Below are 23,749 nucleotides of genomic sequence, written 5' to 3' on the forward strand. Positions count from 1 at the left end.
AAACTTGATAGACGCAGCCGGACAGACAGAAACAATAGAGATATTTCCAGACACAGAGATTGAATGACTAATAGATGACATAACAAGCATATTGATATACATGTAGATTGATTCACTTTAGGATCATAAATATATTCAGACATACAGACAGCCAAGATCATAATTCAAGGGAACGCTACATAAATTTGTTTCGTAACATTGCTTATTTTTTTTTTTTTTAGTTTCTCTCCTTTTCCGGAAATCTCAAAACCAGTCACGTTTATGAATCAACATAAAACAAAAAGAAGGTAACTAGCTCCTTTTGACTGTCATTTGAGAAATTTTTTTCAGAATATGATTAGTTACTTATTAAGAAATGACGCTAAATTTATTTATTAGATACCATAGCTGAACAGTGCAAAATTTTGTTGCGTGTAACAGTAACTGATCATGCTTCCCTAATAAGGGAGATTAAACAGCTAATTAAGAGCATTGTTTAAGATTCAAGAGTGTCATGTTACCATGGAATCGTGTGTTACAGTAACTGATCATGCTTCCCTAATAAGGGAGATTAAACAGCTAATTAAGAGCATTGTTTAAGATTCAAGAGTGTCATGTTACCATGGAATCGTGTGTTACAGTAACTGATCATGCTTCCCTAATAAGGGAGATTAAATAGCTAATTAAGAGCATTGCTGAAGATTCAAGAGTGGAGTGTTACCATGGCAACTTATGGCACGGGATTATTATCAGTTATCTGTGTAGTGTGACAATGGAAATATGAAGATCAAACATTTTGAGATAATGATCACAAGTTTTAGGGAAAATAGAGTACCATGTGCCACAGGTAGTCAGGTACTATGATGAAAGAGCCAGAACTGTTACAGAAGCCACTTTATTTTGTCAGCATCCATCATTTAAAAAAAATGATCATGGCATTTCTCCTGCCCCGTATATTTTTTGGGCCTACTCTTCTTCTTTGGAAATCTTTTTATTTTGCTACAACAGATATTTCGAACATATCTTAAAATGGTGGTTTACCAAGATAGCTATCTCCAGTCCTCTTAACAGGGTCAATCAGTGCATACTCTTAACCTGATTGGGGGTTGGATGAAGGTAAGGGGAGGGGAGGGGGTGTGGGAGGGGGATGGGTTGGGGTGGAAAGTGAGCAATAAAAGTAGATGTCTGTATTTTTTACTAAGATTGCAGAATCCTGGTAAAGAGTTCATCACTTTACAGAACCAATGTAATAAACAACAAAAGCTCATGGCTTTATATCAAGTGCAGAGAGGTCCCATCCATTTGCTATCTACCAGGGGTATGATATCCAACACATACATTATCCTAAAAAAAAAAAACCTCCATGTGTGGTATGCAAGATCATTACATCAACAAAAAAAAAGAAGAAAAACTTCCTTTTTCCAATTTCCTATGTAAAAGGGTAACTGGTATTAACATAGTACATTACACAATGTTTCAAAGTTCAATTCTACATCTACAGCAAACATCCAAGACTGAATAACCAACACTGTCTGTTTTGTGTAAATGTTGAGTAAAAATAACTTAGACACAGCTTTCAAATTCTCTGCTAAATGCAAGACATGACTTTCAATTTGAATATATTACAGAGCAGAAGTCAACTTCGGTCACAGGCACACCTTGGACTCTGTTTGCATTGACGTGCTGCTCGCCTACGCTTCAACTTAATTTTGCAATATAAATAATGCTTCTGGATAAAGAAGGTTCACTGGAGCTGTCTGTGGTCTGAATAGCTTGATTCTCCTTGGATTAACCTCTTTTCAAACTTCCCAAGGAGCATTTCTATAGAGTAGACCATTTCCATAGCTTTAGACCGTTCCCATAGATTAGACCATTTCCATAGCTTAGACCATTTCCATAGCTTAGACCATTTCCATAGATAAGACCATATCCATAGAGTAGACCATTTCTACAGATTAGACCATTTCAATAGATTAGACCAATTCCATAGATAAGACCATTTCCATAGATTTAGACCATTTCCACAGAGTAGACCATATCCATACAATAGACCATTTCCACAGAATAGACCAATTCCATAGATTAGACCATTTCCACATATTAGACCATATCCATAGATTAGACCATATCCATAGATTAGATCATTTCCATAGATTAGACCATTTCCATAGGTTAGAAAGAAGCTGAAATTGCAGACAGCCACTTTGATACGCTTATAATATTCCAGGTATTCCAATAAAATTTACTGTCTCATTTAATTTTCCAATTTTCGGGGAAGACTTCCACCGATGTTACAAGGCCTTCCCCGATGATCTGAAAGTCGGACAAAATGCCCTCCACGCCGGGCACTACTGTCGAGAGAGTGTTGAGTGATGATGCGTCTGGCACTGCAGCGATCATACTGCTGACCTGAGAATTGACCAAAGAAAGATAAAATATGTACAGAGGGGATATTTTATGAGAGTTTGAACAAATGACAGAAGAAAAGAAGAGGGAGATAAATGGGAAAGGATTGAGGTCAAAGGTTACAGAGGTCAAAGAAAAGAGGTCAAGTAAACAGGACTAAGGAGGGGCTTGAAGGAGGAAGGGTTAGAGGGAAGGGAAAGGATACAGATCAAAGTAACCAGGACTAGAGATGGGCTTGAAGGATGGCATTATTGGTAGCTATTTCTTAACATTGTTTTATAATTTTGACAATGTTAATTTATGTACCACTGATAGAGGGCCTAATTTCGTTTATCTTTGAAAAAAGGCAGCAGAAGAAAGAACTGCCAGGTTATTAAAATAAAAGCTTCTAATTTGTATACAATTGCTTAAGGTTGGCTTCCTTGGTTAAAGTTAGATAAGGTTAAGGTTGCTTAAGGTTGACTCCCTCGATTAAGGTTGCTTAAGGTTGGCTTCCTTGGTTAAGGTTGCTTAAGGTTGGCTTAAATTGTTAAGGTTAGTTAAGGTTGCTTAAGGTTGGCTTCTTTGGTTAAGGTTGCTTAAGGTTGGCCTCCATTGTTAAGGTTGCTTAACATTGGCTTCAATTGTTAAGGTTAAAGGTTGCTTAAGGTTGGCTTCCTTGGTTAAGGTTGTTTAAGGTTGGCTTACTTGGTTAAGCAGTTTGCAAACAGTTTCATACACCCTCCTTAAAAAAAAAAAAATTTTATACTTTTATTATAAATCAAAAGCATTAATTCCTACGATAATGCTTCTAAAGGAAACTGTTGAACAATGTTACTAGGAAATGTAACGGATGCAACAAAATATATTAGAGACAGGTGAAACATATACATTACAAGCAGATTTGTGTCACAAATATACAAGAAAAGGGTGCAGCAAATATAATACAAACAGATGTGCAACAAATACAAACAGATGGGTGTAATATGTATAAATATATATATATATATGACAAGAACAGGGTGCAGCAAATATAATACAAACAGATGTGCAATAAATACAAACAGATGGGTGTAATATGTATAAATATATATATATATAAAATACAAGAAGAGGGTGCAGCAAATATAATACAAACAGATGTGTAACAAATACAAACAGATGGGTGTAATATGTATAAATATATATATATATAATACAAGAACAGGGTGCAGCAAATATAATACAAACAGATGTGCAATAAATACAAACAGATGGGTGTAATATGTATAAATATATATATATATAAAATACAAGAAGAGGGTGCAGCAAATATAATACAAACAGATGTGTAACAAATACAAACAGATGGGTGTAATATGCATAAATATATATATATATATAATACAAGAACAGGGTGCAGCAAATATAATACAAACAGACGGGTGCAGCACCCATATATTACAAGCTGTTTCAAACATTATGACTCTAATCAACATTTAATTTAAAAACAAATTGATTCCAAATTAGGAAATTAATAAATGATATATTATTCTGCTCTAAAAATTTCATCGCCCAGCCACTTTTCCACACTATAACTGATCACATGTTCAAAGCAAATTGGACATATGAAAAAATTTCCTGACCTATTTCTTTCGTTTTTGGAAATGAAACTTGACTTATTCAGAGTAATGACTGAACAATGTTATGGGCTTTGAGTTTGGAATATAAAACAAAACTTGACCTAGCCAGCCTCATGGCTGTTTTAGGGTATTGTCATTTATTACAAAACAGGGTATTAAACATTGACCAAAATCAAATGAAAATTCAATCATTGCAAGAGCGGCTTTAATTGAAGTTTTGAATGGGCGGTTCACGAAAGATAACACAGGATGTCTAGAGTCCTCATTGGTATGTCTGCCCCGTTACTTACGAAACAAACCTGAACAGAGAGAAAAGGAACGTTGCCCTTACAAACTGTCCTTTACGATGACGACAGAAGTCAGTAATCAGCATAAAAGCAAATTCCTGCACTCTGGTAACATGCTCTCACAGAATCAGAAGAATCCTAACAAACTTTTCTTACCTTAGTTGGTTTTGACTCAAAAGCAGGCATCTTCCATTTAACGCCGACAACCGTTCCTCCAAACTGATCGTGAAAGAACATGGCGTGATCACCAAATGCATCCTGAAAATAAGAAACAATATTAGCACATTAATAATTTGTTTCATCGTTCGGAGATTACTCGATGAGATGAAACATTTTCAGAGCGAGCAACAAGAGTTAACTCCCTCATATATCATCCCTCTCACAATGTGTTTTGCTTCTTTTCAGGTCAGAACCATGACTTTATTTGCCTTTAGTTATGCTTTGTCAGGTAAAATGCTGCTCTATTCAGGAAAAAGCAACATCAGTGGGTGGTTTCGGGGGATTATAAAAGAGCTCATCGTCGGCAAAGGAAATAATAATGAGGTTATCTTCATGACATCTAATTGGTCTGCCCTGAAGGTGATGAATTTGGAATATTCATTGGAAATATCACGCCTTCGCTTCTAGAAAAATCAGATCTTTTGAGAAATAACGTTTTTAAGTTATTACGGAAGGTGATGAATTTTGGAACGGTCATTTATTAGCATCACCCCATACACTTAAAAAATAAAAGAAAAGAAGACCTTCTTAAAGTTATCACCAGAACAGAATGCATTCTTTCAGCTAGTCTGATGTAGCCAACCAGTTTTCCTATGTATACACAAAAAGCAAACATGCATAATGGTTACTCTATGGAACACAGAAGAGATGCCCTGTGTATTTTCCCATTTGTCACAAGGGGAGGAGATAAGAGAGGGAACTGCCCAGTTTCTCAGCGTAGAGACTGAAACACATTAACCACCATATTGAAGCGATATATAATGATTTCTTGGACCCATCCTGTTTCACACGTGAATAATATTCACGTCCCTTTCAAACAAAAAGGTTCATCGATTAGAAGGGAATATTTATATGAGTCATTTATTAATCCACACACTATGTACAGCCTACTAGAAAATGCTTAGTGAGAACTCACCCACCTCCCCCCCCCCCCGCCCTTCCTCCAACATTGATGAATCTATCAATTGTATGTCGATAAAAATTGTGGGTCAAAGGGCAGACGTGAATGATTCTTTATTCCTACACTTCCCAGGACTCCAATTGACCCAATGCTACGACCCCCTGACAACCAACCAACCAACCACCCACCCACCCTGGCCTACCTGCTACACGGAAATGCTTCAAAACAAACCTTATAGGAGAATGCTCTTTGTAAAACAGGGAATATGTTTATTAATATTACCTTTAAATCATCCACGTACAACCTAACAGGATCAAGTCTATGATCACATCCGCTGCCTTTCTTATGAATATTACCTTTAAATCATCGACGTACAACCTAACAGGATCAAAGCCTATGATCTGGATGACATCAGCTGCCTTTCTTATTAATATTACCTTTAAATCATCCACGTACAACCTAACAGGATCAAAGCCTATGATCTGGATGACATCAGCTGCCTTTCTTATTAATATTACCTTTAAATCATCGACGTACAACCTAACAGGATCAAAGTCTACGATCTGGATGACATCGGCTCCCTTTCTTATTAACATTACCTTTAAATCATCGACGTACAACCTAACAGGATCAAAGCCTATGATCTGGATGACATCAGCTGCCTTTCTTATTAATATTACCTTTAAATCATCCACGTACAACCTAACAGGATCAAAGCCTATGATCTGGATGACATCAGCTGCCTTTCTTATTAATATTACCTTTAAATCATCGACGTACAACCTAACAGGATCAAAGTCTATGATCTGGATGATATCAGCTCCCTTTCTTATTAATATTACCTTTAAATCATCGACATACAACCTAACAGGATCAAAGTCTATGATCTGGATGACATCAGCTGCCTTTCCTGACACCGTCTCTCTCATCCTCAACGTGGCATCCTCCTTGGCATCCACCCCCTCTCGTCTTCTGGTGGCGACTTTCCGGTTGATGTGAATGACGGCGTCGTAACCCTCAATCGGAGGGCGAAAGATTTGCTGAGGATCGGAAATAAATATTTAAATGTCACACAACTGCAAGCAGACAGCGTCTGTCTGCTTCCTAGTGAATGGTTTATAATAATAATCATAATTCTCAGTTCTTATATAGCGCAACTTACAATAAAGTCTGTACTTAACCCTGGTCATTGGTAACTTGTCACACCTACACACCAAAGTGTGCACAATTCAAACAATCTCTCCTTCGGCACCACAGTGCACCACAGCCACGTGTCCCCAGGGGGACTTCCCATAGGGTGCAGCCACAAACCGGCGCGCGCAACTATATTTACAAGTCACCTCGCAAGTCCCCATTTATACACCTGGGTGAAAAGAGGCAATGGAGATAAAGTGCCTGGCCCAAGGACACAACGCAATGATCTGGCCAGGGCTCGAACCTGTAATCCTTAGATCACAAGTCCACTGCCTTAACCACTTGACCACAACGCCCTCCACATCATGATAGGTATGTATTAGGTAGGATCACAGAGTTGGACCATGTTATATGTGTAAGAAGAGTCCCCCCCCCCCAAATTCTCTCAGAAGACATCTATGTGTCGGCATACATGAAAAGCTACGAGGATATCACAGTTGTAACAAATTTTTTTTGTGATTGATCATGTCCTCACAACTCGCTACGATACAGCTAGCAGTCAAAGGAACATTTCACAACTGCTCGATTCGGCCTCCCATTTGGCTGAGACATTGAAGGAGCAGACACTTACCTTGACCACTTCTGGAGATAAGTCTTCCAAACATTGTCCTTCGAGACACTTTAGTGATTCTTGCGATAGGATTTGCAATCTACGTAGCACCTGACCAGGGAAGTAAAAGTTTTACATGGTTATTTTTAATCAACAAATTGTATTGCTAGAAGGATTTTCAATAACCTACTAAATTTTAACAGTTTATTGGTTAACCAATGTTAAAGCTATTAAGTATGGTAGCACCAATGTAAATATTATTAACTAGAAAAAAAAAACTCAAGAACAGCAACTGTCAGGGAAATATGGGCTGGATAGCTTGTTTAGCAAAAGATATTTAACCTATGGTGTGACTGGTCTGAATTCCATTTCTAGACCATATTATTCCTTATTAATTATAAAAAGGAAAATAAATTCAAACTCTTCACTATACTGAGTAACATTTTTATCCTACTACCCAAACACCTGAGATCAACAATCCGAAACCCTATTTTATTCAAGTCAAAAACCTTTCTTTTGCTCTTGTAATCAGCAAAACTGCAACCTGCAAAATGGAAATTTACTTATAAGGCTTACACGGTCTTAACCAATTTGATTCTACTCGGCTATCACCAGTCTGTTGAATAATTCTAACAAGAACAAAATTGAAACATTAATATAGAATTTTTTTTTAAATTTCATTTCAGATGAACTTTTCCATGCTTTTTGAATAGGAAGGAAATAGGATACTTTGGGCAGTCAAATAAATTAGTTATTCTAGTACTTTTTAGACAGGAATATTCAACATTTTACTCTGTTCTACTGATTTGCTACTCACCAGTTTGGTGGGTAGCGACTGCGTCCACAGAGAGTTCCTCTCCGTTGGAGTTACGATGCACATGTTTGGTAACAAGCTTCTGTTGTTGGAGAAATGTTGACGAATCTCTTCCAGATCAGACCCTTCAGAGAAGATCAAACAAAAGTGTTTTAAAATCTTGAACATTATCCCGGATAACAAAGAGGAATAGATGAACAAAATATCACCCGGTGGCCACACCAGAATTTCAATGAGACGTGGTGCCGATTACCAGAATGAAAAAAGTAGTGAAATGCCATTAGAGGAACATTCCAGTGGCAGAAAAAAGTGATGTTTGCTTAGCTATCAACTTTCTCTGTATTTAGACTTTCGTCAAAAAGCAACTTGTTTGTAAGCATATTATCTTCCTCATTGAATACTTAAATTAAAAAGAAAAACAGAGACTTTCCAGCAAACTTGCCACAATGACATTCCTAATACTGCTGTTGCTAGGTGCATTATTAAACAAAGTTACTACAAATTTCAAAAATTTGTTTCATCATAATTCAAAATGGATCATGCAGAAAAATATCCAGAAACTTTAGAAAAAATGACATTTAGCCATCTTCAGCTACTTCCTCATCCGTCATTCACAATTCATCTACTATTGGAAAATTTCTGACAGATAAACTACCTTGAAGTTCTGAGTTGAGATTCACAATCAGAGGTTGATTTGCCCAATCAAAGGAACTTAACAGGTGAAGAAATCTCTGGAATCCAGAAATTAATGTCCTGATAAATGAAAAAAAATCTATATATAATATTCATCGCAGAGACTTTTTTATGTTATTCAACTACACATTGCTTATTTGGTTAATATTTAAGATTAAAACATAGAGAGGTTAGAATCTCAAAAATCTCAAAAAGTGGAGTGTATAGCCTAGTGGTTAACGCCGGCGTCTCCCAGTCATGAGATCCCCGGTTCGATTCCCCGCCGACAGCAATGTGTGTCGTCTGGCAAGGGTGTTGTTCAATAACAACTTCCCGACATGGACGTTAAATGGATGTGTGCCGAGAGATTGGCTTCGGTCAGCTTGCGAGTCTACAAGCCTCCATGGCTTCTTTCGCGAGTTCCTACTTGCGGGAAGATCACATATACATACATACATACATACATACATACATACACCCATACATACATACATACATACATACATACATACATACATACATACATACATACATACATACATACATACATACATACATACATACATACATACATACATACATACATACATACATAATTACAGGCAGAGATGTAACCATTCAATAAAGTACATCGCAGAATTTCTGAGACAAGACTAAACATTACTGCTTCGTAATTTTATTTTCCCCACAGGGTTATACACTCACATTGACCCAAGATACAATATAATGTTCCTATATCCATATCAGATCCATTATAAGAAACAACTCCTCCCTTCCCTGCCCGCCTCCCATTCCCCACCCCCCCCCACACACAAAAAGCAGAAAATCTATGTGAAGACTTACTGATACTGACATCAGGTATTTGTTAATGTCAGATCAACCTTTTCCATTTAAAATTTGCTTCACAGGTTTAAGAGTCCAGTAATATTTCAAAGATAGTCAAAGTATAAAATAGTATAGTATCTACCACTTACCAAGGAGGGGTGAAATAGTAACGTATCTACCACTTACCAAGGAGGGGTGAAATAGTAAGGTATCTACCACTTACAGAGGAGGGGTGAAATAGTAAGGTATGATAGGTATCTACCACTTACCTAGGAGGGGTGAAATAGTAAGGTATCTACCACTTACAGAGGAGGGGTGAAATAATAAGGTATCTACCACTTACCGAGGAGGGGGGAAAAAGTAAGGTATCTACCACTTACCGAGGAGGGGTGAAATAGTAAGGTATCTACCACTTACCGAGGAGGGGTGAATGGAGCTGGATGAAGGTACAGAGATGCTACCAGCAGTTCGACAGCTTCATCAGGGAAATGGTCAGACAATAGCTGAGATGCAACCCAGCGCTTGGCAAGACGAGCTGTCAGTCCAAAGCTCTTATGTTCCTGATAAACTCTGAAAGAGAAGAACAGTTGGCATTGAAAAAGTCATCCATTTTCCAATGAAATCTCAACACAAGCCATTACTACATATGATCAGTGGTTTTTGAAGAAAGAGTTACAGATAGAATGAAACAAATAACAACAGTATTAAATGCAGGCTGAAATACTTCTGTCTAAATACATCACATATTTGCTGAGCATTTTCTAAGGTAAAATAATCCCCAAAAGAGACCATCCATTTGGAATGTGAATGCAATCTTCTGAGCATTTCCAAAGTAAACATAATAAACCACATTTCTAACTGGTCGACAGCAAAGGTGTACTGTGGTGGGGTCATAGTTAGTGTTACAGCTAGTGGCCTAGGCATAGCTGCTAGGACATTTAACTGTAGCATGTGTTTGTTGCTACAGTATCACAACAGATCTCTAACACTATGACACAAATGTTTACTGCTTTAATACACTAAGCCTATCACATTTGCCTTTCCACTTACAGATAAATCTAGGCCCTGCTTTACAAGCATGAAAGAAAATCTGGGCTGAAAATTTTTATTTGTCATCTATAATATATGCAAATTACCATTCGATTGCAACATTGTTGGCGAGATGAAAACTTCAATAAATTGGATATTTGTAACAGTGCACAAGATACAGAAAGGGGAACATACATGGACTCCAGTGTGGTAGCTTTGATTTTTAGTACTTGAATGCAAACAGTTTTTTCAAAAATGACGTATATTTTTACCCGTATATGGAATTTGTAAATCTCGGCAGTGAAACCGTCCGCTTCTCAAGAACCACAGACGCTTCGTTTTCTTGGAGGACTAGATGGCCCAGATTAGACCGACTCTCCTTGAGCAGGCCAAGTTCCTTCACATGAGCCACTTCGATCCTGAAGGCAAAACCTCCCTGACGATAGATCAAATATAGTGGATTGTGCTTTTGTCATTCACTTGTCGAAGCAAGTTGTTTATCAAAAAATACACATTAAAGGGTGTGAAGACTTGCGCAAAAAGAAACGCCTAATGCCGGTAATTTGACCTAGTTTCGAATGAGGTGTAACAGAAGTGTTAAACACCACTGTCGATCCCAGAAAATACACACACAGCTTGCTACCGTCGGTAATAAGACACTAGTGTACAGTCAGTACATACAGCTGCGGTCAATACCCACAGCACAGTATACAAACGATACAGCGATGGACATCTCAGGTCCAGCTAAAGATAACAAGGTTTCACGTTTCATTACTATCTGCATTTTGTAGCGACACTAACAAAACGACACTTGCAAGCAACAGAAAGTTAACTTTTTCAGATGGCCGTACGCGGTTTGGGGCGAGTCTTCAATGCCTTTAAGGTAAACTGATTTGAAAAATAAGGAACTAAATAAGGGTTGGCTGTTTGTAATGTAACATGTTTTCCTATATTTACTACAAAGGATTTTCAAGTACTCAAAGCCACTTCGTACTTTGTCGAAACTCTTGATTGTTGCATTCAGAATAAGTTAACTGTAATGTAGGAAAGTTTGATGCCAAAACTGATTCATGCAGTGAATTGATACAGTGAATAACCCGGGTACATTTGAAATAGCAAAGTATAATAACATTAATTCTTAACTAAAAATAGCACATATCCTTTATGAAGATGTGACAACAAGACTCACCTGTAAAATATCCAAGTATTTCTCGGTAGGGACGGAAGGTATCTTAAACTGTTTCTTTAAGAGTTCCGAGATCTTGATGTAAAATGCCGTTTTGATATTTTGAATGGCGTCTACACTGTCTGGCCATTTACCGCTGTCTTCTAAATGACACACAACTAGGATGTAAACAAGATGGAAAACAAAACAATGAACATAACATGCCAACATTTCAGAGAAAAGAGAAGATAATTCAGAAATTGTTCTGTACGGACATGAAGGTCAAAGGCATGACCAGTGATGTCCAAGACTGATTTGGCAGTGGAGGGGAGTGGGGAGGTTGGTGAAAGGAAGGAAGAGTGGCAGCAGGGAGACAGGAAGGAAATCTATTCGACACAGTTTCTTCCATTGCAAAAACAAGACTTTATGTGGCAATTTCCTGAAATTATATTTAGCAAACTCCTCACCTCTGCAGCATGGAATAAATTCTGAACATGGTCCTGTCACCAATGGTAGGATCATCCTTCTGTCCCGGTTGAATGTGCCTTTAGATCTGGAAGCTTTCATCGGGGGGAAGACCTGGCGAGAGAAATCGTAGACAGAGACAATTCAATGGATGGTTGTTATGGTTCCAGTTGGAAGCAAACATGTCATATTCACATTATTAGATCATGTGACAATACCCAAAGCTTTTCCAAACATGTGCCACATTTTGAAGATAAAAGAGGATAAATACATATTTGTGGCAGACTGTGATTACAAAAGACAGAGTTAATGAAAACTTAATGAAATCATCTGGATCTGCATGATCGTTATCGTTAGCACTAGAATGTTTGGGACGGCCTAAATTAAGTCTGACCAGTTTGTGACTGGAAAAGTGGAAAGGTGGAAATTATATAAACAATCATAGGAATACAATGTAAGAATTATAATAGCTATTATTATTGATCTTAATGAACACATTATTCTGGACAAAAAAAGGTAACAAATTTCCCTAGCTCAATGAAGGTTTTTTTAGTCTCATTTCTTCTACATTTTCCAGAACAGGGCACTCTTTAATTTTAAATTGATTGAATTCTTCAACAAATTTCCATAACAAAACTGGCATCTTTTGACATGAACATTGAACAATAGTATTTTACCTTTTATCAAAGGAGGGACCCTTTGGATTTACACAAAACTGGGTTGGGGGTGGGGGGGGGGCACATTCACAGCAGGGACAATGCAGTAAAGAAGGGTTTCAATTCAGGGGTCCAGTTCCTCATTTCTTGTGCGGGATTATCACCGCCAATTCCAAAATCCTGAAGGATGTATGAAATTACCATTCGGTCAGGAAAAAACCTTTAGGCTTGCCAAACATACACTGACCGATGATGTCAGAAATACTGGTGTTTGTCCAATGGACTTACTTCTGTATGTCTAAACACTGGAGATATCCCTTGGACTGAGCTGATACCCAGTGGAATGTCTTTGAGTTGGCGGAGGTATTTGCTCAATTCCTGATACGCCGCCATCACCTCCAAATGGTGCTCCTCCCCCGTTCCCAGGGACTGTTTGGGGTGCACACACTTCCCTGGTTTGAGAAGGTCGTCCAGTTGATCAACGAGAATAGTAACATGTTTGGAGAGCACCCCTACATGCCTAACATGGAATGAAAACAGGAAAGCAATCCTAAAATCCAAAAATGTAGTAACCAGCTAAAGATGGTACTGACTTTATGCTACTAAGGAGTAACATAAGAATCTGCAGAGCCTTATTTACTCTGCATCAACATTAAAATAAAAAGTTTGCAAAGATAAATCAAATTGCTAAATAAATACAAATTTTTTATAACATTTATAAATGTAGAGTGCGCTCGGTAGTTTATAGCTAACAAAATAACAAAGACATGAAAATTAAGAATGCAAAATGTAAGCACTAAATTATTTGTCTGATCTGGAGAAAAACCCCAAATTTGATACTTTCTATTTTCCGGCACAATGCCAACAGTTTCAAGTTACCCATAATGCAGTTTCCTTAAAATATAAATAGAAAAGGAAGAAACATACTAATCTATTGAATTTTTTCTTACTTCTCCAAAATGAACTTGATTACATGACCACACGTGAGCCTCTTTGAAGCGAGGTCGTCTCCTGGCCAGAGTACCGCTTCACAGATTGAACCGTCATGGAATCTTCTCATTTCGCTCTTCTCGCCCCAGAAGGCCTTAAAATCAGCTGCCTGTAAGACAAATATTATTATAGACAGGTGGGTATCTGTCGGACAGGGATGCGATGGTTCTGTGGTTCTGAACAGTGGCGGAGCGTCCATACAGTCAGTGGGGGTGGGGGGGCGGATGCCCCCCTGACGGACTCAAATGGACTGCTGGCGCCCTTTTCAGCTTTTTACCACTTTTTACTTATTCGCGATTATTGACTTTTTTATTGCGCTCTCAAATACCTATTGACATTTGTCACATTTTGTTGGTGTAATTTTCTGACAAAATGGCGATGACACCTATTTATTCTTCGTTTATCTGCAAATTAGTATGGCCCCGAAAGGGTCATTTCCGGCGATCTAGGGAGTATCTTTACTCAAAAAATTTCTGTACGCTCCGCGCCAACCTGTGGTGGCGCTCCGCTTAGATAGCGTCAAAAGCACCCCTACACACCATTCTCGCGCCCCCGACCAATACCCCTAGCTTCACCACTGGTTCTGAATGCGTGTAACCGAAATATGTAGAATACCGGGTTTGTGCGGTAGAAAGGATCGGTGAAGTGGAATTATGCGTGACGGAAAAATAACAATTTAGTTAAGAGACAACAATGTTTGGCGTATTAACGATGCTCACCTCTGGAGAATCAGCATTTGGACCTTTCTCTAGGACATTAAATGAATATTCATCATCGAGCAGGAGGCCAAAGGTCAGACTTGTCAAGCTGGTGTAGTTCACGATTGTACCATATACAGGCCACTGTAAAAGATGTGTGAAAAAGAGGTAAAATAACAGAGTATGAGCTGATGATGTGGTAACGTCCAAAATACAACAGCATCTCTTAGCTGACGGAACGGGAGATAAGAAAAAAGGAGAAAAGATATGGATTCATACAAGAAATATTTGATAAAAATATTTAACACTTCCATATATCACACTTCCATATATCCTTTTATATGGATTCATACAAGAAATATTTGAATAAAAAATACTGAACACCTCCATATCCTTTGAGGAAATGAAAAGTGACAAGTGAACCTTGAATGGTAAATTTGTTCAGACCCCGCCACCCCCCCCCCCACCGAATGAAAAGAAGAAAAAGAAAAAGAAAAAAAGTTTATTGTTATATAAGACAGAACATGAAATTCTATGTTTAAAACATAGATTGTTACATCAGTTCCAACAGAACGCAAACTTCTTGTTACCGTGGGAACTTCCAGTGGTTTCATAGCGATGGTCCTTATTCTATTTCCAAGGGCTTTTTCCATCAAAGTGACAAAATGGTTCAAGATAGGAAACAGGGTGAGACCCTTTCTATCTATAAGAGCATCTTCCAACTTGAGTTTCTTGCAGTAGCTTTTGAACCAAGTGACATCTTTTATCCTGAGAAATATAAAATAACTTTGCTTTGGTATCATGAAAAGTACCTGACTTCTTTCTACCGGACATAATATTAACTGTCACAGCAGGGGAAATAATAAATGCTATATTTTCCCATTTGTGACTATAGTGTTGTTCAAGGAAAACATAGATCGATTTGTGTACAGCAATACTAGTTTATTAGGCCATTTTTTTCTTCTTCTTTAGATGGCGCTACACCACAAAGTATATCTTGAGGAGGGTGCTTAACAATAATATCGAAACGTTACAGTGACTATCTCTGATGGCATTTTAATCCATATAACAGAAATGTGTGACTTTCAGTAGTAAGTGATTACAGAAAACAATTCTGAAATGGTAAAGAAATTTCAGAGCTAGGATGGAATTTAGGCTTATTTAGCCCTAAGAACTTTATGGCAAGTACAGAGTTGCTTTAATGCAATTGGTTGCATTGCCATGGTAATCCCACCTAGACCAGCCCAAACATGAGGGTGGCTTGGTGGCTTCTTGCATTGATGTCACCAGAGATATTTTACACCTGGAGAAACTTGGTTCCTTTGGTGGTATAAATGAATATCAACAGATTTTTCTTGGCTTTAAACAGTTTCAAGAAGATGCATGTAGGCTTTAAGCCTAATACAGAGTACCTAATAGGCAATTAATTGGAATGTAAGATTCGAGGCAGAATCTTTAGCTACCAGCTCATCAAATGCAGTAAATTCTTGAAAGTTTGCACTGATATTTATCCTAGCTATAAATAAGAGAGATGATTTGCTTTAAAGGGAAACACTCACTGAATGACTTGATCATACTTCCTACTGAAAGGCACCGAAGTCATACAAAGCAACTGGAAGCTATCCACAGAGGAATCACTAAGGTAACCAAGGGTGCATGAAGCTTCAAACTTGACCTGTGCAAGGTAAAACAGCAAAAGACAAACATAGTTAAATTGACTAAAAAACATTGCAGGCTTCGAAAAAAGTAAGGATGGGTTTTAACAGATCACAGAGCAAACAGAAAGAGTCCAAATGACAAATCATATCAATAATTAATCAATTTATCCATTAATCAATCAATCAATTAATGTTACCTGTTCATAGGTATTTTTCTTCATCTCTGCGCATAAGTTGAGAAAACCAGTCTGATCGATAAAAACTACCTCATACGCTGAATGGAAATCGTCTATAGAGGGCAGTGTGCTAGAATCCACTCCTTCTGGATTCAGAGCGATGCCATGTTCTGTCCAGTCACTTTGAGCTATCGGGAGAACAAATGAAAATTAACTGATGACATGATTATCGAAGGTGTCCAATAAGGTCGTCGCTTTCTATCTCAGGTTAATCTTAAAGAAGACCTAAAGCATGAGTTTATTGTGTACACTAATGGGGATATTATAAGCAAGAGTTTTGTGTGTACACTACATGGGATATTACAAGCATGAGTTTAGTGTGTACACTAAATGGGGATATTATAGAGAGTAACCAACCCTACACCATTTGTAGTTTCTCTCAAGTTATTCCAACCCTCAACCTCTCCCCTCCCCCCACACTACCCCCACCCACGGCTATCCCTAATCCACAATGACACCTACGATTTCAGTAAAGTTAAGATTATTCTATCATGCCTGGACTTACCCAGATAATGCAGAGTACTCCTGACGATTTGCTGTGTTGTCATTCGTCGACTCAGTTTCTTCTCTTGCAGCAGGTAAGAAATGAGCATCGCTGCTAAGAAGGTGGAAAAACTGCCTGGACCCTGCAAGAATAGTCAAAAAAGATGTATCGTTACTTCTCTACTACTATATATTTATTTTTCTCTACTATACTCCAGATGAGATATCATTTTCAGTGGTAATAACGTATCAAGCAAATTTACCCGTATTATACATATTTTGCGATGCTAGGGAAATTTCTCCCTGCTTGGTTTGAGTCAAAATATTTACAAGTTGAAACTTTTGACACAATAGGGTAAGAGGGTGGCTTAGCTGGATGAAATGCAACCTAATTTCAATGCTCATGGCAGTGTTGTGCACAGGATTGCAATGCTAGGGGAAGGAGGGAACAACTAAATTTTCCCTGACTGATTTAAGTAGGGGCATGGATCTTTATGGAGGACCATAGTCAGATCAAGGTTCTAACATAGTAAGGGGTGTGGCCCTGGGATCACTGAAGCAGACTCCTATGTATGTGGTGGTGGGGGGGGGGAGGGTCGTTGGGTCCTCTCCAGAAGTAATAAAAACTTTATACTTCAAATGGTGCATTCCAATATATAGACATATTTAGACTTTAAATGAGGTATAAATGCCAGGTTGTGCTAATAAATACTTTTGAAATGTCAAGATATCTCCCCACTGAACTTGATGGTGGTGCCCTACTCCTACCCCCATCTAGGGGACTGTAATACTGTATTACAATTCTGTAAAATTGGCAGCCAAGTAAGCTTAAAAGTTATTAAAGAACATTGGTGTCTTTCTTTTTATCTCAGGTTTTTGTTCTTTGATTTCATGGTGCCTCCACAAGACTTCCAAAAAGAACTGGGAAGTCTCCCTTTAGATTCTCTGTAAGTTTTTAAAAATATGTGGGACATTTTCCTTCAAACGAATTAAGAATTAGTTAATTTTTCATTCTGTTGGTGTCGCTTAAGTTCCTTAGAATTGCACTGCATCTGAAATAACTGTTCATATCAGTGATGTTCCCTTTTATGACAAATTAAATTTGCAGGAACTTGTTTTGGTTCAAACATTTGTAGACTTTTCTTCCACATCAAACACACTCTCCTCCATCAGTGAACTAACCTTATCAAGTTCTCTCTGATGAAGCCAAACTCGCAACACCATCAGGCTTTGTTTGAAGCTGGGAAAGTCTCGACTCATTTCAAGAATATGCTGCAGATGTTTCTCCATACACATGTCACAGAGGAGTGAAGCATTGTAATGAGGAGTGGTCGGAAATTTCTCTGAAAAGTAAAAGAGATGCTAAACAATTATCAGTTTGAAGCAGTCGGTTGGTTAATGTATCATCGCCTGCCATTTAAACATGATAACACCAAATGTTTTACTGTGATGCTAGTTTGTTGTTGAAATTCACGACAGGCGTTCGGTAACCTGAACCGCCATGCCTAGGCATACCCAACAGATGTGAATAATACCCTCGAAAATCACAAGATTTGAAGCAGCTTGTACGTATCATCTCTTCTCATTCTAATAAGAAAATGCAAGATGTATTACAACAGACCTCCCAACAAAATACAGGTATTTTTTAAAGGTTATAAATGAAGAAATATGGGTTTTAATAGGCTTTAAACATGATAATAAAAGAATTTAAATGTCCAAAATGAAGTTAATTAGTAACTTACTCACCATCTATGCCGATTTCTGTGGACCTTATTTGAAAAACCTGACTTACATTAACTATTGTTTGTGAGTCTGTTTTGTATCACTGCATGAATCATGCTTGGAATTCACACCACATGTTCAGTGCAATGTGACACAACCCCTTCCACTATGCCTACACATTGCAACAGAAGATATCATTGACATGTTAACAAAAAACATGGCAGTGGTGCTGTGTAACATCTCCTGCAATGCACAGAGAATAACAAGCTGCTGCAATACATCTTGATATCACAAAATATGTTTCATATCATAAGACACACTACTTTGCCATGCCCGGGGGTCTACAACGATTCCAAGTAGCATTTCTATAATCACTGGCCTTCTTAACAGTATCTGTTTGCTAATTGCCCTGTGTTTTATGTTTCTCTGTACGATACTATCAGGGAAAAGATTGAATTGAAATCACTTGAATAGATGTGCCTCATTCCATTACAACTTTCATACCTTGCAATGATGTCTTTGACTCTTTACTTACTTGCTTGCTGGAGTTCTTTTGTTCAAATATACCGGGTATATTCTTAGCTGTCTTGAAACTAAATTCAAATTCATCCTTTGGTTCTGTTGGAAAGCTCCCATCTACTAACGTATTATCAAGACCAAAATTAAGATCCTTTACTGTCATGGATCTTGTCTCAAACTACTTGTGCATGTAATATTATCAAGTTGTTACAATATATTCCATAGGAAGTTTGAGAACCTTACATTACTATTTAACATTACGATTTAACGCTACAAGCATCCATTCTATAAAACTATCTACTCTAATGTTGTTCAAAATTCATCACTCATTCAAAGGAGTTGTTTACATTTAAAATATCTCGCCCATTTACCTTCTTCGTCCTGACTGTTCTTGTACCACTGAGAGCGAATGTTGCTCATAATGGGTGCAAACCTCTCTAATCGGAAGGCAGTATCCCCTGGACACGGGAGGAGCTTAAACGTCACTCTCTTTAAAGATTTCCCTGCAAGAAAAAAAATTAAAGAAAATACCATACTCTATAGTATCATATTAATATCAACAGCAAAGTTCATTCCCCATGTAAATAATGATAACTCCCTCACCTATATCTTTCTTATCTTGTAATTAAAGCAAGCAAGATGGCAGAATTTGTTCATAAATGAACATTTTCAATCCATAGTGAAAGTACCTTTTAAGATGACAGACAGCATAGGTCTTAAGTGGTCCCCATTGCTGAACGTGTAGGACATGTCTTCAACGATGTCATGACCATACAGATGTGATGCTATATATGCACTGTAGAGCGCCCTCTTGTGGTGATAGCGAAAATTCAAGTAGTCCTTTGCATGAATGACAGTCTGTTGGCAAAACAGAAAGAAAGTGAGTTTCATGTATTTGCATTTTGTTTTGTATGGCAAACATTTTCTGTGAGAACAATATGTCTTACATTTCAAATGAAAACTCTCATAATGTGATGAGGAGTGTGATGAAAGGGAGGGGGGGGGGGGATAGGAAAGGAAAAATTGCCCTTTAGTAATTAAGTTCATTGAATTGTTGCTCTACTTGATACAAAAGAATTTTGCTTCCTAGAATGCATTGCTGATCTTGTCACTAATTCTCAGCATATACACACTTTCTAGTTAAATGCATTGACCTGCTTCAAAATATATGTTACTTTATTCATTTCATATTACACCAATAAATAATATTTTTTATTTTTTCATTAGACAATGCTCATAATGGAGGTCATTATCAGACTTAAAATATCAAAATTGCTGCTTACAGATGGCATTTTCAAAATCACATCCACGTTAAGACCCGACTTGCTACAAGTCTCCAATGGAAAGCTTCCGGCTATTTCTATTGAAGTTGGTTTCTGTAACTTGACGCCACCATTAATGCTAAATCCTTTCCACTTCCATGGTACTTTAATCCCATTGCTGATCCACGATGTATCACAAATCTACAAGAAAGAATTGATTTACAGAATTATTGTTACATTTGATGCTCGTAAATTGTTTGCAAGGACGAATGACACACAGTACAGAAACAAAATGTTTAATTTATATTCTATAACGAATACAGCATTCCTTTTCTAGAGCCAAATTCATCAGCAGTTATACAACAGTAATAGATAGCTAGAGGATACACATTACCCTACCAGCTTTAACTCTTCATAGAGACACACTACTGTACAATTTGATAATCCTCGCATTTCTTTACCAATTTTTGTAGATATTTTTACACTGGAACTTTAGATAAACAGGTCTGAGCTTTAACAAATTTAACAGATTTAAATATCAGGTCATGTCAGCTCATAGACGTTGAAGGGTGACAAATGTTCCAGTCTCCATAATGGTATTAGCACTCATCTACCAGTTTTTTTTATATCTTGTTTCCTTGTTGGCTTGGAATAAATTCTTCAGGGATATTAAATTGAATGTGCATTAAATAGGTTTGGGAAGAGAGGTTACTGGGATGCTATAGCGATATGTTTATCACATAATCTGAAACTTTTGTTCTAGATCTACAGAGTATTTTGTAGATTTTAATATGGATCAGAACTTACATTGTCAACATCAATCTCTGGAAGAGAGAGTAAGATCTTCTTCAGTCTGCTGAGTGCATCTGCGATAACTTTCTTCTTTCCATCACTCAACTGCATTTCTTTAGTCATTTCTTCTGCCTGGTTAATGTAGGCAGAATAATAAAAAAACTTTTATTTATTGAGACAAGGAGGGTGGATGTGGGAGAGGAGTGGTGAGACTTGCCCCACCTCCCCACAGTAAGTTTTAGAAAATTAGAGAAATTGTAGTATTACATGGAGTTTTGTTTAATTTCTACAATTCTGTTGTTTTTAGAAATTATGATTCATCTCTAAATGTTCAATACTATCTATGCTTCAGTTGTTCACTCGCTCTTATAGAATACAGTTCAAGAAAATACCTGCTTACTTTTATGCTAGAGTTCTCTGATATTGTGTATCTTGACCCAAACTTATGTAATCACATACATATATTACAGAAATAACGACTAGCAATTCACAAGTCAACCCACAGACATATCTGTATCTTTCATCTATGACTATTTAAAACTATTAACAAGGATCCCTCTTTGTACAAAAAGTAGCACTAGAAAATTCTGTCTGTAAGTCTGTAAGCTTACCTGCAACTTAAATAATGTTGACGTTTGCTGAACACTAATATTTGCAAGCATATGTAGTTCTTCATTCGTTGGAGGTTTAAAGAGACCCCTCGATTCAACTTTCTGTCTCTTTGCCGGTCTTGAATCACCTGATTCATCATGTGACATGTCACCTTGTTCTTCTATGTCTGCAAGGTCCATTTTCTGGTGATGTTCTAGGGTACCTAATGTGCCACAAATTGAAGGACATTGAATCAAATGTAAGAAAAATAAGAAAGCAAATAGCACAATATGTTTATGCTTATGGTTACAACATGCAACTTAGAATACTAAGAAGTCTTTAACCAAAGATCCTTTAAAGTGCTTACTCTTCTCACAACTGACAGATATTAAGGATCATATTTCTAACAAGTAATTAGCCTGCAAATGACAGCTGATGAGGCATCTATAAAGCACAGGTTTTTAACAATATCCCTCCATATCTAATTAATCTAGATTAGCAGCCTACAGAACAACAAATGAGACAACTACTATTTCGACTGTCCCCTCAGGTGTCATCCAAACTATAAAAGTAACGCATATTGTGTTAGGCCTTTAGGCGAGGCTAAGGCCTATGGTTCAAGTTTACTGGCTAATGCCATTTACCATTCAGTGCAGTGCAGGGAAAACATTTACGCAGTGTGATGTATAAATTTCGCAAAACCAGTCCATACGTTAACCCACACATCAATCGAAACCCATGGAAATGATCTTAAGGACCAATGATCATCTTTTCTAGCAAAAAATCATTCCAGATGTGCTCATAAGATAATAAAACAACTATTCTTACCTACCAAATCGCGGTACTGTCTTAATGACGTTCTCGTTGAAGCTAAAGCAACAGGCAGTTTACCAGGCAGTCGTAAAATCGTTAGTGAGGTGAACCCATGTGTTTAGCTTTCACATTCTATGGAACGCCAAAATGCCCACATCTTCTTTCAAAATACTGACTTTTTATTGAAATATTTAGCTCTGCTGCGGTTGACACCATAAAGGCCTTCGTTAAAATGAGGGACAGTTACCGATGGTACGACACATAAACCACACTACATTGAATGTTCACACATGATAGACGTAATACAAATTTCTGATGTTAATTGATTTGTTTTTTATTAGTTTACTCTTTATTATATTCATTCATTTCACCATTTTAAGACATCATATTAGTTTAAGCCTACACGAATTCCGGGTCGGCGATCGGTGTCATATCGTATATGGTAAATGTTAGGCGTAAGAAATAACGAAGTTGGAAAGTTCAAGCAACTCAGAACTATTAACCCATATCAATCGTCTTGAACCATACTTACAGCTACATCGGTACTCCATTGATACAATAGACCTGTCAGCAAGCAACCCATACCATTAAATCCGAGAGAAGTCATGGAAACATAATAATGGTAACGTCGGATTTGCATTTTGAGCAGTAAGCAAGAAAATCACTTTTAAAAGCTGTTAATTAATTTCAAGGCGTTGCATTTGTGCTAGTCAACCTGACAGAGTCGATGGATGATTGAGTCTTCCCCCTTCCCTATCAAATAAACAACTAAATAAATATTTGCATACGTAAATCAACAAGAGAAAAAGTCATATCCAAGTCAAAGAAAAGCAATCTATTATTGCATTTTTACAATCAATTTCACCCGAACATATAAAGGTATCGAAGTGGAAGAGCCAAAATCCTTATCAACCGTTTGAATTTGCTTCTTGTTTGGTAGAGAGATGATTGGGAGGGAGGGAGACGAGGGCCTAGAGAATATAATTTTATTAACATTTTATACTATTTACTATTTCATGAACTATAGCAATTTTGAAACCTCATATGGACATTTTCATATCGTTATTAGATAAATATTTGGTTTACTGTACTATCTTTTGAACTGTGAAACCATGGGCGCTATCGTGTGATAAAATATGTAAAAATGTTAAGATATCTAAGCAGTGCATTCAACACTTAATTGTTAAAAGATTTTGAAAAATGGGGAAATTCTAAACAATGC

General features: G+C 37.3%; 1 protein-coding gene across 5 annotated transcripts; it reads right to left on the minus strand.

Annotated features, from left to right (window-relative positions):
• Window positions 1–59: 59 nt before the first annotated feature.
• On the minus strand, window positions 60–22,681 carry LOC139978626 (nucleolar protein 6-like). 5 transcript variants are annotated; one of them, XM_071988989.1, is made up of 25 exons: window positions 22,543–22,681; window positions 21,735–21,937; window positions 21,139–21,255; window positions 20,353–20,532; window positions 19,759–19,927; window positions 19,441–19,572; window positions 18,011–18,171; window positions 16,851–16,971; window positions 16,307–16,473; window positions 16,011–16,126; window positions 15,042–15,219; window positions 14,473–14,595; window positions 13,714–13,862; window positions 13,052–13,283; window positions 12,110–12,221; window positions 11,667–11,821; window positions 10,750–10,913; window positions 9,866–10,018; window positions 8,607–8,704; window positions 7,955–8,076; window positions 7,159–7,248; window positions 6,258–6,433; window positions 5,676–5,697; window positions 4,430–4,531; window positions 60–2,388 (listed from the first exon to the last, which is right to left on the minus strand). In XM_071988989.1, exons 2-25 carry the CDS (start codon window positions 21,912–21,914, stop codon window positions 2,230–2,232), a joined length of 3,378 nt encoding a protein of 1,125 aa, XP_071845090.1. In that variant the 5' UTR covers window positions 21,915–21,937; window positions 22,543–22,681; the 3' UTR covers window positions 60–2,229. The 5 variants fall into 5 exon arrangements, with proteins under 5 accessions (XP_071845090.1, XP_071845089.1, XP_071845087.1 ...); XM_071988988.1 differs by lacking the exon at window positions 5,676–5,697 and adding an exon at window positions 5,912–5,933; XM_071988986.1 differs by lacking the exon at window positions 5,676–5,697 and adding an exon at window positions 6,155–6,176.
• Window positions 22,682–23,749: the final 1,068 nt, after the last annotated feature.

The sequence above is a fragment of the Apostichopus japonicus genome, chromosome 13 (assembly GCF_037975245.1).
Source record: "Apostichopus japonicus isolate 1M-3 chromosome 13, ASM3797524v1, whole genome shotgun sequence".
Lineage (NCBI taxonomy): Eukaryota > Metazoa > Echinodermata > Holothuroidea > Aspidochirotida > Stichopodidae > Apostichopus > Apostichopus japonicus.